Raw genomic sequence first — 16,051 nt, forward strand, 5'->3', positions numbered from 1 at the left:
AGAAAAATCAAAGCAAGGAATTAGAAAGAGATGCAGCAGAGGAGCATGGTGATCTGATGTGAAAGGGGAGGAGACATTGGCACAGGAACAGTGCCAAAGGGGAGGGGACATCTGCATAGAAAGCCTACAAGTAGAGAAGGCAAAAGTCAGAGAGAGAGAGCTAAGACTGTACATATCGCATCCCAAAAATCAAACAGGCATCTTCTCAAAACAAGCTAAAAACGTAAAGGTGGTATGTGTTATACTTTATAATTTGAGGCTTTTTCCCGGGGCTTTGACAGCATATAGAATGAACACACGGCAAGTAAGATTTACCTTTTTATCCAGATCCCCTGAAGAATAATCTTCTTCTATAGGATGTCTGAAGCATAGGTTATGCTGATGCCACCACATCCACTGAGAACCCACTACAGACAGTAGTTAATCTGAAGATACAGGGTAGGTGATGCGATTGATAGCCTCACTGGGCTTTGGAACTTTTTAAAAAAGTTCTAAAAATGACACTTCTACTAGGGAAACCTCACAGTGTTGTAGCACAGCATGCGATCAGCACCTAGTAGAGCAGCTCCAGTGCGTAGCTAGGTTCCCTCATGGTGGGGTTTGTGATGTCATAATAGAACTGAGAATGTCACAATAGAGGAAGCAGACTGCAGGCTCTGTCCACTCTGCTGCCTGAGAGATCAAATCTCAAGAGTTATCCAGATTAACCTCAAGGACTAAAATGAAATTCTCTTTAATGATCAGGAAAGTTGTTGATGTGTCTTGATGGAAAACAGTGTTTAAGGAATATCTCAAATATTTAGAGGCTGAAAACAGAAAAACAGAACACTATAAATTGAAAACCTGAGGCTAGTCAGTGGTGGTGCCTCCAGCACTTGGGAGGCAGAGGCACGCAGATCTCTGTGAGTACAGACCTAGTCTCAGGACAGCCAGGGCTGTTACACAGGGAAATGCTGTCTCAAAAAACCAAAATAATAATAATAATAATAACAAAGACATACAATAGAATATTTTATACAGCCTTAAAAAGAAGGAAAGTTATCTCAAGCTACATGGATGAACTTAGAGGAAATCATAACAAATGAAATAAGCCAGTCACAAAAAGATAAATTCTAGACAATTCTATGTCTAGGAGGTAGGTAGTTAAATTTCATGGAATCAGAGAGTAGAGTAGAATAGCAAGAGGAAAAGAAAAGGAGACCTGTTTATGGGCACAGTTTCAGGTTCCAAGATAGAAAAGTTCAATTTTACAACAAATGGCTAAAACTGGGCTGGAGAGATGACTCAGTTGGCAAGAATACTTGCTGTGTAAGAATGAGAACCTGAGTATGGATCTCTGGGACCCATGTAAAAATCCAGGTGTGACCCTGAATATACCTGTAACCAGTGCAGTCCTCTGGATGCCACATGAGCAGACACAGGTGAGCATCTATCTCCCCATCCCCCAAACACACACATAAACTAATAAAAAAGTAAATTTTTTTTTAAAAAATTACCATGGCTTGTAAGATGGCTCAGTATGTAAAGGTGCTTGCTGCTAAGCCTAACAACCGGAGTGCAATTCCTGAGATCCACATTGTAGAACAGGCTCTTCTGACCTCTGTATTTACCCCAACACACAAGATGAATAAATAAAATACAACTTTTAAAAATGGTTAAAGGAGGGCCGGGCGATGGTGGCACACGCCTTTAATCCCAGCACTCGGAAGGCAGAGGCAGGCAGATCTCTGTGAGTTCGAGACCAGCCTGGTCTACAAGAGCTAGTTCCAGGACAGGCTCCAAAACCACAGAGAAACCCTGTCTCGAAAAACAAAACAAAACAAAACAAAAAATGGTTAAAGGAATAGGAGAGAGAGATCAACAGCTACAAGCACTTGTTCTTGTAAAAGACCCAGAAGATTCAGCTCCCGCACATGGTGGCTAATAATAACTGTAGCTCTCATTCCAAGGGTTCCAATGCAAACTTCTGACACCTCCTATAGGCACCATCTAGGCAAAATCACACACATACACACACACCCCTAAACAAAATAAACAATTAAATACCTGGGTATGGTGGCTCATTCTCTAATCCTAGCACCTACAAGGCTAAGGCAAGAGGATTGCCACTTGTTCCAGAGTATGTAAATATAACTAAAACTATTTAGATATGTAGTATTTTTGGTTTTTAGCATTCTGATTTTTGGAAAGAGTTTCTTTTGGGGTTATTTAAAATAGATCCTTTAAATTACTAATGAGTTTTTTTTTCAGAATTGGGTGGGCTCTTAATCTTATGTATCAGAAACTTAAGAAAATAGCTTCAAGCCGGGCGATGGTGGCGCACGCCTTTAATCCCAGCACTAGGGAGGCAGAGGTAGGCGGATCTCTGTGAGTTCGAGACCAGCCTGGTCTAGAGAGCTAGTTCCAGGACAGGCTCCAAAGCCACAGAGAAACCCTGTCTCGAAAAAACAAAACAAAACAAAACAAGAAAATAGCTTCAATAAATAAATAACAAAATACCTTGGGGAAGGGGGCATGCATATGTCACAGCACAAAAATGAAGGTCAGAGGACAACCTGTGGGAGTCTGCTCTCTTCTACCTGTGGGTCTTGAAGGTTGAACTCACATTGTCAGATTCTACCATAAGTATTTCTTCTTGTTAAGCCACCTTGCTGTCTTGCTGGTCTAGTTTTTATTTCTTGAGGACAGACTCTCATGTGGCTCAGGCTGACTCTGAAGCCATTATGTAACAGAGTCTGACCCTTAGAAGTCCTAATCCTTCTACCTCCAACTCCCACGTACTAGGAATTATAGGCATAGGGCACTACACATAGCTACCTTGCAATTTGACCTTAGAACAGAGATGAAAATGGTGCAGCCATTGCCTGGTGGGGTCCTTCTCTCCACTCATCAGTACAGAGCCCTAAGGCAAAGACCAAGATCAACAGTTTCCAGGTTTTTAAATATGATCTTCAGTACCTAAGGAGCAGAAGCTCTGGAAAGGTCAGGAGTGCCACAGCTTCTGAGATCAAACCACATCACACACAAAAGACACTGAGCATTTTAGTCACAACTTTTAGTTCCACATGGTTTAATGATGATTTGGTCACATAAGAAAATAAATAATCTCCATACAAAGCTGAACTGAAGCCTAAATTACCATCCTTAAATTTAATTTTATTGGCTATCAGAAACTTCTGAGAATAATCAGCCCCTTTGGATACATGTAACAGGATTTAAATACTTTTGGGCTTGAACTTTTCATTTATACATACATATATATTATGTATAATATATATTACTATATAATAATAGTAGTTTTAGATACTACAAGACCTAAATGATTAATCCTGCTCATAAACTGAACTTAAGTCTAAATTATCATCCTCAAATTTAATTTTATTGAAGTTAGAGGATGATTTGAAGAAGTTGGCTTTCTCCTTTCAGGATTCAAAGTCCAATTGCTCGGTTTGGCAGCAGGCACCTTTATTTGCTGAGCCATCCCATGGCCCAGAAACTAGGTTTTAACAGAATAAAAGAATTAAATAAGGAGAAAGGATAGGAAAACTGAAAGTATAGATTCCTTAAGATGGAGTAATGAGACTAGAAAGGAGGATAAAGACTTAGGACATGTCTGAATCAAGTTGTCCTCTAACCTCCACATGAGTGTCATGGAACTCACATGTCGTATGTACACACACACACACACACACACACACACACTATATATATATATATATATATATATATCATATACATACATACATATTGCATAAATTACAAGTGCTTTGGGGGCATCTTAGTGGTAACCTATTCAGCAATTTGTGACTGAGGCCTGCACAGCTAGAGTTCACCAGCCTGATGGTCGCTTAGAACTGCACATTTATCAACTTAAAATGAACGGGACCTAGTTTACTGACTGTGCTCAGCAGATGTCTCTGGAAAAATGGTATAAGCAGAAGTTAGTGAGTCAGCACTTAAAGAAAAGAAAGAAAAGGCAAAAGGAAGGGTTTATTTCAACTGTGACTTCAGCAAGAAATGGCAGAATTTGAGACCAGGAAATACAGCTTAAAAGCAAAATAAAACAGAAACACCCAAAGTGGAAAAAAATATACTTTTCATTCTATTCTATTCTCATAGATAAAATAGTGAAGGATATGCACAAAAATGTCAAAATGACTATAACATTATTACAACATGATTAACATCTCTAGATGCTAAGATACACAGTTTTATGTTATTTTTCATTTTCTTATTAATTTCCTGCTTGCTTATTTACTTATCACTTATTTGTGTGCGTCTTGGGGGACATTCCAGTGTCACTGCACACGTGAAGGGAGATTAGCAGGACAACTTTTGGTATTGGTTTTTCTCCTTCCACCATGTAGGTCCTAAGAATCCAACTCAGGTCATCAAGCTTGGTAACTAGGTTGCTAAGTCAACTTTTTAGCCCTATGTGTGCCAGCACACACACACACACACACTAAATAAATAAATATTTTATTTAAGATTCTAGGGGCGGGGTGCTGGAGATAGCTCAGAAACTCAGAATGTTTGCTGCTCTTGCAGAGGACCCAAGTTTGGTTCCCAGTACCCACACTGAGCAGCTCACAATTGCCCGTAACTCCAATTCCAGGGGACCCAATAATTTCTTCTGGCCTCCATTGGTACTTGCAGATACATGTGCATGTGCACACATGCATACACACACACTATACATTTTTAATTATGAAAAATTATAGTAGTTCCTGTATCCCACATGGCCATGGCTCCACCAGAATCCTAGTAATGGCCTGCCTATTGGTTCACTGACTTTCAACCCCGTCTCCACAGGGCTACTAGTATTCTAAACACAGTGGGCATATAAAATATTTTAAGCGTATTTAAAGTACAAGGTACTTTAAAGTCTCAACTATCTATAACCGTTGGCATACCAGTTCTGATTCCCAGACTAGACAGTAGACCACCTCCCAAAATCCTGTTTATTTATAGTTTCCCATATGCTGACTGTACTTTTGCACACATTCCTCCCTCCACCCAGAACACTCTTCCCTCTCTTTCTACACCCACCTAAAAAACTACTAGCCCTTGTACTTACCTCAAATGAAAATCACATAAAGAGTGCCTAGTCAGCTGACTACTTCCTCTGCTATATGCCCCATTCTTTTTGCATTGTATACATCATTTACCACCACTTCATGTGTACTGGAATTGTTGAAATACCTATAAAGCTCATTACTCACGGTGCTTTGAAACAATGTTCCCCGTAAGCTCACGTCTTTGAACACTTAGCCCCATTTGGGCAGGCACTTTTGGGGTAAGTTTAAGAGGTGGTCTTGCTGGAGGAAGTACATATCTGAAGGCAGGTTCTGAGAGTTTAAGGACTTATGCCACTCTCTCTGCTCCGTGCTTTGCTCAGGGTGTGAACTCTCAATATCTTGCTGCAGGCACCACTCCTGCCTGCCGCTTGCTAACTTCCTCCACTCTGCCATCATGGCCACCTATCCCTCTAAAACCATATGCCCAAAACAAGTTGGTCATGGTGTTTTAACACAGCAACAGAAAAGTAACTGATACACCACTCCAAAGCTTTATTTTAAGTCAGAAGCTACAAGTCTCTGTGTTTAAAACTATGCCAAGAGTCAGTAGGTATTCTTTTAAACATTTACTTTCTTAACTATTTAATAAACCAATAAATTCATAAATGTATTTGTTTTATTATCTATTTATATAAGTATCTTGGGATCTGATCAAGGGGCATTAAGTATTATTAGCATTCTCTGAATGAAACCATTTTGAAATTTCAGACCTAACTGAAGCCAGATGTAGTAGCTCACACTTGGGTGATTGAGGCAGAAGCAGCAGTACACTGAGTTTAAGACCAGCCTACAGTAACTACATTCTCAGTTGTAGGTCATCTTGGGATACAGAATGAGGTCCTTTCTTTCTAGTAGAGGTGGCAATGCCCTGATAGATATCATACACTATCAAATAAAAGCTCCTGTGGTGGACTACTTGAATGTCTGGTTCCTAGTTGTTGAACTGTTTAGGAAGGTGTCATAACATGGTCCATGAATGAAGCTGTATGATATGTCTGAGACCCTATGAGAAAACTCCAAGTAAACAAGACAAGAGTCTGATAACCTCTGCTCCTCCATAACGTAGGTTGTTCTTGGAGTGTGCTTTTTGACCCTCCTAGATGTAGGGTTTTCTTCAGATTATTCATTACAACTGGCTATTATTGGTTCATATGCCTCCACAGAAAAACATGTTTTGCCACATGCAGCTTGTCCTTGTGATTGCATACTTTACTCAGGTGACTCTTATTAACCCCCAGAGTTAATAATTGTTTGATGCTCTAAATAAAGTTGACTATTACATGAGACTTTAATCTGCCTCATTTTTAGGCCTCACTATCCCTGGTTCACACTGCCAACCAGAGCAGTAAACAAGCGGCATCACAAATCAGGGGCCTGAAGTCAGCTCTGCGATAAGAGAGTGGGGACCCTCAGAGAAGGAGGTGTAGCGAATGTGACAATCTATCTAATCTTGAATTCTCTTCACTATTTAATAAGGAATTAGGAGAGCCTATGAAAAGGCTAACTTTACAATGTAAGCAAGCTAGGGCACAGCATGAAGATGGAATTTGTTTACCAATTTGTCCCCAGCCTCAGAAGCTGCATGTGGTATATTTGATGCAATGTCAGCAAAATCAAAATGTTTACCTACTTATGCACTAATCGATATATATTATAAACTCTAGAAGGAGAGGTGACATGTCTTTGCATATTATCCTGAGAGGCAAGAAAAGTACTACAGATATTTTAATTCAGACTAAAAAGCATTTATGTGCAGTATGGCTCCTTCACTGCCTTTATATTTAGTTATTTTTTTTCCCCACTAAACTGTCTCCTACAGGTATTATAGCACAAAAGGATAAACATTTGGACTGTATCTATTTATCCCAAATGGGCCATAAAATACTAACTGCTTACCTTACTCTTCTTACTTAGTTAGTAAATCAGAGGAACTGATGTCCACAATTATATGGATTTGGGATCCTTGCTCTATTATATTACTTTTAACTAACAATCAGTTTTTAAGAGGGTTGCAGAACTTTATAAATTTTCAAATTTCATTCATAAATTACTATGGAATGATAGGAAACCAATATCCAGCTGGCAAACTATGGGATTTTTTCATAAGAACTAAATTTATGATAGCAAAAATTGTTTAACCTTTTTCCATTCCACAGGCAGATACTTATTTTATTGATGGCTCATCTAACAGTATAGGAGGAATTCATGGTCCAGATATTCATCAATCTATTAATATCTCCTTTTCACTAGCACAAGAGGTGGAACTGGCTTTTTTTCTTATCTATTATGGTTAGTTCATAAACCCTTAAATATAGTTTCAGATTTTCTTATCTATTATGGTTAGTTCATAAACCCTTAAATATAGTTTCAGATTCTGCTTATGGACGATTTCCAGCACTGGACTCATGGTTTTAGTGCAGAAGGAAATAAGCAAGCTGAAGCATTAACTTGCCCTATTTTTACTTCTCCAGAAAATTGGGAAGGGGTATGCATCTGCCATTGCAAATGGAGCCACTGAAAGATTATAGATCCCTCTTCAGCTCCTCTGGCCCTCGGCAATCAAGTCAGAGAGAAAGCAGAAGTCACCAGAAAGATAGCAAACTTCAAACTGAAGGGCAAAAGGAAATATTCACCATATTATTGAAATCAAGTCTGCCAAGGTGGGGCCAAGTTAAGGCCCTGTGAGCCATGGGAGAAGTTATTTTACTAATGACTCTGTGTTTATGCCTGGACCTTGATACTGTAATAGACACATTCATTCATCTAGGAAGAGACTGTGTTTAATTTTTTTCTTGGAATTTAAATTGCTTCCTATTTGCAACGGCCATTATAAAATTTGCATTCCTATTAGAAGGCATATATGTACTTTTGTTTTACCAGATACCAGAATAGCTTTTCAGAACAGCATTTCAAGATATTCTCTAGATTTTTCTGATCAATATAATAGTGTGTCTGGGCATAATTTGGATCTCTGTTCTTGGTGGCACAGTATTACACATAATGCTTTCACTTCAAATATTATAATTTGCTTGCTTATAGGATACTTGTGCATCAAATGACAATTAGATTGCTCTACAACATCTCAAATCAAAACCACTGGATATCCTGCTTTTAAAATAAAAAAAGGAAAAATATAAATAAGGGAAAGATGTCAGAACACAGTCCATGAATGAAGCTGTGGGAGATTTCTGAGGCCTGCCTTGTGAGAAAGCTCCAAGTAAACAAGGCAGCAGTCTTGTGACCTCTATTCCTCCATAGCATGGTTGTTCTTGGAATGAATGGGCTTTCATACCCTTCCAGGTATAGTAGATAGAAGTGAGTTCAGTTCAGATTACTCATTACAAGTGGCTATTACTGGTTCATATGCCTCTATAAAAAATAAGTTTTTAGCCGGGCGATGGTGGCACACGCCTTTAATCCCAGCACTCGGGAGGCAGAGGCAGGTGGATCTCTGTGAGTTCGAGACCAGCCTGGTCTACAGAGCTAGTTCCAGGACAGGCTCCAAAGCCACAGAGAAACCCTGTCTCGAAAAAACCAAAAAAAAAAAAAAATAAGTTTTTGCCACATGCATCTTGTCCTTGTGTCAGGTGACTCGTCCGGATATAAATTATCTAATGCTCTGAGTAAACTTGGCTATTGCATGAGATTTAATCTGCTTCATTTTTAGGCCCCACTATCTCATTTTCACTCTGCAAACTAGAGCAGAAAAAGGAAGGATTAGGAGGAGTGGCCTTGTTGGAGGAGATGTGTCACTGGGAGTGGGCTTTTAGGTTTCAAAAGTCCCCACTAGGCCAGGCTAGCTCACTGCTGCCTACAGATCAGGATATAAAATATTCAACTGCAGTTTCAACACCATGCCTGCCAAAACCTGCCTGCCACCATGCTTCCTGCCATGATAATCATGAACTAATCCTCTAAAGCTATAAGCAAACTCCCAATTAAATACTTTCTATTATAAGTTTCCTTGTCACAGTGTCTTTTCACAGCAATAGAACAGTAAAGATAACCCTAGTACTAGGAATGGATCATCTCCTTTTGAGTTGTTGACTAGTAAGTACAACAGACTCCCACATACTACAAACTATTACAGCTAATGTTATTTGCTACCCTCTGAAATGTGACAGTAAGACTCTATTGCTGAAAAAGCCACACACCGGAGTCATAGAATCTAGTAGTGACCTGAAAGCTTTATCCCTACTAACTTCCATAATGCAGCAAGGTGCTATTCACACTACTGGGGGGGGGGGATTAATCAATCTCACCCACTTATGAACCACACAAGCCACAATAATGATTGCCCTGACAAGACATGCCACTGGTTTAAGAGTGACATGAACATCACGAAATCAACCAACCACTTTCTAGTTGGATTTAAGGTCTGCTGATAAGTTGAAACCTGTACCCAGCACCTTTGTTAGACCAAGAGCCTATGGCTAGACAGGTCATAGTATCTAGGGAAGAACTTACTACCATTATGCTGTTAAATGGACATGGTATTAAACTGACTCCTAATGACTTATCATTATAGTCATAGATTAATGCATCTCTCAACCCTGATCAGAAAAGCTTCAATTTGCAATAGATGGAAATTAACACAGAGACCCCCAACTGGTCAAGGTAAAGAGGATAAGAGATTTTAATCTCAGCACTCAGGAGGCAGAGGCAAGTGGAACTCTGTGGGTTCAAGGCCAGCCTGGTCTACATGGTGGGTTCCAGGCCAGTCAGGACTATACAAAGAAAAAAAATGTAATTATAAAAAGAGGACACAATGTTGGGAAAGAACTTGAGCAGTTGAAGAGGGGTGAATATGATCAAAATATAGTATACAAAAATCTCAAAGAACTAATAAAAAATTCAAAATCTAACTGATAGGAAAATAAAGATCAAACTAAATATATAATGAGCAAATAGAAAATTCCCACCAACATTATAAATATGATATTAGAACTGTATATATATGGAATTAGCAAACCAGTCAAGTAATCACTTGGGAGTTTACATGCTACAAAGAAGTCTTTTTCTTTCCTTTCCACATTGCTAGGAGCAGCGGGGGTCAGGGTACTACCAAGAGTATGTTACAGTGCAAAAATATCTTCTCATCAGTCAAATAAACAAATATGGGATGTTTAAGATAAGTGAAAAAAATCTTCATACAATTCTCATTTCTACTTATTTTAATTTTCATCAGTGCCTGCCTGTGGCCTACCTGAGCTAGAGTAGGAACAGAAATTTGTCCAGTCTGCATATGAGCACAGCTGTGCTCTGCCCCAGAATGTGTTACACTTCGATGCTGTTGTGGTTCAATTGTTTCCATGGTCATTTGCCTAAAAAAACAAAAAGAAAAACAAATTAAGGCAATAACTGAAGGATCTAGAAATATGGCTCCTGTTTTTACCTAGCTATCTGATATTCACTTCTGGAATACAACTATTTTTTGAGATTCCATTTTATACCTGTCAGAATGGCTAAGATCAAAAACACATGTGACAGCTTATGCTGGCAGATGAGGAGAAATGAAATTCTCCTCCAGTGCTGGTAGCAGTGCAAACTTAATACAGCAACTATGGAATTCAATATGGTGGTTCCTCAGAAAATTGGCAATCAGGGCTGGAGAGATGGCTCAGTGGTTAAGAGCATTGCCTGCTCTTCCAAAGGTCCTGAGTTCAGTTCCCGGCAACCACATGGTGGCTCACAACCATCTGTAAAGAGGTCTGGTGCTCTCTTCTGGCCTGCAGACATGCAGACAGACAGAATATTGTATACATAACAAATAAATGAATATTTTTAAAAAAAGAAAATTGGCAATCAATCTACCTCAAGATCCAGCTGTAGTAATAAGGGAGGCGGTGGGGCTGCGTTCCCAGCACCCAGGCCGCCTGCTCGGCTAGCTTATGCCCCGAAATAATTACACTGACACTGTATTCTTTTAAACACCGCTTGGCCCATTTCTATCTAACCTCTTCTAGGCTAATTCTCACATATTAATTTAGCCCATTTCTAATCATCTGTGTTGCGCCCTAGGTGCGCTTACCGGGAAGATTCTAGCCTATGTCCATCCTGGGTCGGAGCTTCTTAGCGTGCGTCTGCCCAGGGGCCAGGAGCATGGCGTCTCTCTCAGGCGTCTGCTCCCGAGAGGAAAGCGGTCGAGTCTCTGAGCTCACTTCCTCTTCCTCCCAACATTTTGTTCTGTTTACTCCTCCCACCTATCCTCTAACCAATAAAATGGGCCAGGGCAGTGCCTTTATTAGCCAATGACCTTCCTCCATCATCCAGCTACACTATTCCTGGGAATAAACCCAAAGGAGACTCTACCCCATCACAAGGACACTTCTCAACTGTGTTCATAGTGACTTTTTTCATAATAGCCAGAAACTGGAAACAACCTAAATGTCTGCCAACTGAAGAACAGATAAAGAAAATGTAGTATATCTACACAATAGAGTACTTATTACTCAGCAGTTAAAAATAAAAAAGACATCATGAAATTTGCAGGCAAATGGATGGAACTAGAAAAAAAATCATCCTAAGATAACCCAGACACAGAAAAACATAGTATATACTCACTTCTAAGTAGACATTAGTTGTTAATAAAATGATAATCATGCTACAACCCACAGACCCAAAAAGGCTAAGTAACAAGGAGGCTCTAGGGGAATGTATGGACTCCCCTGGGAAGGGGAAATAAAACAGATTTTTCAGGTGGACTGGGGGTGGGTGGGGATGAGAACAGGACAGATTGGAACCTTCCTGGAACCTATGAGGGTGATCCTAGTGAGGACTCCTAGTAATGGAGGATATGGAGCCTGAACCAGTCATCTGTAACTAGGCAAAGTTTCCAGTGGTAGGACTGGTGCACCAACTTACCACAAAATCTTGAGCCCATGCCTGATACTGCCTAGATAGCCAGAAACTGGAAGCTGCCTGGCCCAGAAACATAGGGTAAAATCAAACACTACTTGCATTAAAAAAAAAATAAAAGCAATGAAATAATTTCTAATATTCTACTATACTCATAGACTGGTGCCTAGCCCAATAATCATCAGAAAGGTTTCCTCTGTCAGCTGATAGGAGCAGAAACAGAGAACCACAGCCAAACATTGGGCAGAGCTTAGGGAACCCAACAGAAGTGGGGAGGAAGGATTGTAGGAGCCAGAGGGGCCAAGGACACCAGGAGAACATGGCTCATAGAATTAACTAAGCAGGGCTCATAGGGACTCGCAGTGACTGGAGCAGTAATCACAAAGCCTTCACTGGTCTGTGCTACATACATCTGTGGCTGTTTGTTTAGCTTGGAGTTTTTGTGAGACTCCTAAAAGTGGGAGGGAAGGTGTTTATGACTCTTTTGCCTGATCCTGGGAATCCTATACTAGGTTGCCTTGTCCAACCTTGACATAATGGTTAGTGCCTAGTATTATTGCATCTTGTTATGCCATGTTCTTTCTGTTCGTATCCCTGGAAGGCCTGCTCTTTTCTAAATAAAAATGGAGGAGCAGTGGATCTGGGGGAACAGGGAGGAGCTGGGAGGAACTGGGAGGAATGGGAGGAGGGAAGAATTCAGTCAGGATATATTATATGAGAGAAGAATAAATAAAAATAACTAAAAAGGAAAAAGGGCAAAGGAAATAGGCTCAGTAATAGAGTCTTAATGCTCTGACATTAATTTTGTGCTCAATGAACACAAAAGATGTTAAGGGAATAATGTATTTTATAGGAATTGGCTGTTTAGTGCTTGCTGCCAAACTTGGTGATTTGCGTTCAATCTCTGGGTAGATTAAGAAATCCAAAACAAGCAAGTGGTCCTCTGACCTCCACACAACAAACAATAACAAACATAATTTTTAAGACTTAAAACAGCCACATTATTGTTTTCTTGATAAGTGTTCTGTATAGTATGAATGAACAACAGCATTAGGTGAAATACTACAGGAAAAGTTCAGCATCAGTAATCCTCAGGTCTTAATACACCAGCTTTATGCTGTGATGTGATATGGAAGATTTCCTTCTCCATTGTCTATACTTTGTTTTAATTATGTACCTGGATCTGTTGGCAGCAGGCAGCTTCTAAAAACAAGTCTCCCAGCAAAGTAGAATCAGTAAGAATTGAGTACCTTCCTCCAGTTCCCAGTTATTTATTTACTCATTCATTCATCCAATTTAAAGCTCTAAGACGGGGAGCCCAGGGTTATATGCATGCCAGGGAGTGCTCTACCACTGACATATATCCTCAGACCCTCAGTTAGCAATACGGGAAAAATCACTGTTCAAGGAATAACTTTTGTTATATTTTTACTTCTGAACTCATTTTATGTTAATGGTTTATATATGGTATCTTTCTATAAGGTGATCATATTACAGGAAGTTTTATTCTATTAAGAGAAAATTAGTCATCAGAGAATGCAAATCAAAACAACTCTGAGATTCCATCTTACACCTGTAAGAATGGCCACCAAGATCAAAAACACTGATGACAACTTATGTTGAAGAGGTTATAGGGTAGCCGGGCGATGGTGGCGCACGCCTTTAATCCCAGCACTCGGGAGGCAGAGGCAGGCGGATCTCTGTGAGTTCGAGACCAGCCTGGTCTACAGAGCTAGTTCCAGGACAGGCTCCAAAGCCACAGAGAAACCCTGTCTCAAAATACAAAAAAAAAAAAAAAAGAGGTTATGGGGTAAAGGGAATACTCCTGCATTGCTGGTGGGAATGCAAGATGGTACACACCCTTTGGATGTCAGTGTGGTGATTTCCCAGAAAATTAGGAAACAACCTTCCTCAAGACCCAGTAATACCACTTTTGGGTATATATCCAAAGGATGCTCAATCGTGCCACACGGACATGTGCTCAACTATGTTCATAGCAGCTTTGTTTGTCATAGCCAGAACCTGGAAACAACCTAAAGGCGCCTTGACCGAAGAATGGATAAGGAAAATGTGGTATATTTACACAATGGAGTACTACACAGCAGAAAAAAAATGACATCTTGAAATTTGCAGGCAAATGGATGGAGCTAGAAAACATCATTTTGAATGAGGTGACCCAGACACAGAAAGACAATTATCACATGTACTCACTCATAAGTGGTTTTTAAACATAAAGCAAAGAAAACCAGCCCACAATTCACAATCCCAGAGAACTGGGACAACAATGAGGACCCTAAAAGAGACATATATAGATCTAATCTACATGGGAAGTAGAAAAAGACAAGATCTCCTGAGTAAATTGGGAGCATGGGGACCTTGGGCAAGGGTTGAAGGGGAGGGGAGAGGCAGGGAGAGGATTAGAGAAAAATGTAGAGCTCAATAAAAATCAATTTAGGGCTGGAGAGATGGCTCAGAGGTTAAGAGCACTGGCTGCAGTTCCAGAGGTCCTGAGTTCAATTCCCAGCAACCACATGGTGGCTCACAACCGTCTATAATGAGATCTGGTGCCCTCCTCTGGCGTGCGGGCATACATCGAGGCAGAATGTTGTATACATAATAAATAAATAAATCTTTAAAAAAAATAAAAATAAAAATCAATTTAAACAAACAAACAAACAAAAAGAAAGAAAGAAAAATATAAAAGCCAGATGTGATGGTTTGAATGGGTCCCCCATAGACTCAAATATTTAAACACTTGACAACATAGATGCATGAACACATGAAGACATGCGTGTACACAGACACCACTAATTTTCTTATCACTGGAACTTTTGGCTCTAGGCAAGACTTTCCAAAGAAGAGGGAAACATATCCACCTACCTTACATTTGTCCTCATATACTTTTTCCTGACACATTTGCTCATTATTATTACATGTGTAATTAATGTTTTGCTCCTTCCCTGCTTTCTTCTTTATTTATCCTGCAGTAAAATCACAATGTTGAATTAGAAGGTCATAATAGTTTATTTTTAAAAAATTAAATCTCTCAGTGCTGAGCTAGAAATTTCTTCTCTCTCTCTCTCTCTCTCTCTCTCTCCTTTCTATCATTTTTTAAGACAGGTTTTTTTTTTGTTTTTTTCTTTGTTTTTTTTTTTTGTTTTTTTTGCCCTTTCTGGCCTGGAACTTGCTATGTAGCCCTGGCTGGCTTGCATCATACTACAGAGATCTGACTGCCTCTGCCTCTCAAGTGCTGGCTTAGAGGTATGCACCATTATATCTGGTATAGTGAAACATATCTTTAATCTTAGCACTTGAGAAGCAGAGATAGGCAGAACTCTTTTGAGTTCCAGGCTACCCTAATCTATATAGTCACAGACCACCCAGAATTCCATAGTGAAAGTATCTAAGAAAACAAACAACAATTACAAAAAAGCCTTATCAATTCATTACTCAATGTTCTTCCCTTCCTAGGAAGAAGGAGTCATATGACTTACACTGGATTACTCATATCCACTGGAATGAAAGCAGTACCATCTAATCCCACACTCAGTATAACACTCAGCTATCCACTATTTACAAAGGCAAAGGTAACTTCATAAACTTAATGAGAATATGAGCAAAAGGGTCAAGACCATGATGGGGACACCCACTGACACAGTCTACCTGAGCTAATGGGAGCTCACCAACACCTGCCAGACAGGGAAGGAACCAGCATAGGGCCAAACTAGTGTCCCTCTGAGTGTGGCTGACAATTGCATGGCTAGGGCAGACTAAGGGGACACTGGCAGTGGCACCAGGATTTATCCCTACTGCTTGTACTGGTTTTTTTGGGAACCTATTCTCTTTGGAGGGAACCATTGCTCAGCCTAGATATATACAGTAGGGAGGGCTTTGAACCTTCTCCAAAGCAATGTGCCTTACCCTCTCTGAGGATGGGATGGGGAGTGGAGAGGGGGAAATGGAGGGAATGGAAAGAGGGGAGGGAGTGGGAACTTGGATTGGTATATGTAATGAAAAAAGATAGTGTTTTCTTTTTTAAATAAATAAAAACCAAAAAGGTAATGATTTTTATCATTTTACCTTTTTTTTAGAGACTTAGTTTTATTTTCTAAGTG

At 39.8% G+C, this 16,051-nt stretch overlaps 1 protein-coding gene across 2 annotated transcripts in view; it reads right to left on the minus strand.

Moving 5' to 3' along the window:
* Crem (cAMP responsive element modulator) overlaps positions 1 to 16,051 on the minus strand; it is a 72,456-nt gene that overhangs the window by 44,418 nt on the left and 11,987 nt on the right. For both annotated transcript variants that reach the window (XM_041641540.1, XM_041641530.1), the window contains exons 2-3: positions 14,817 to 14,917; positions 10,285 to 10,402 (exon numbers count right to left, since the gene is read on the minus strand). In XM_041641540.1, coding sequence (XP_041497474.1) covers positions 10,285 to 10,402; positions 14,817 to 14,860 — 162 coding nt within the window. In that variant the 5' untranslated portion in view covers positions 14,861 to 14,917. The remainder of the gene's footprint in view (positions 1 to 10,284; positions 10,403 to 14,816; positions 14,918 to 16,051) is intronic.

Source organism: Microtus oregoni, unplaced genomic scaffold, assembly GCF_018167655.1.
Source record: "Microtus oregoni isolate MIOR12 unplaced genomic scaffold, Mior012 000070F_ref0000104, whole genome shotgun sequence".
Classification (NCBI taxonomy): domain Eukaryota; kingdom Metazoa; phylum Chordata; class Mammalia; order Rodentia; family Cricetidae; genus Microtus; species Microtus oregoni.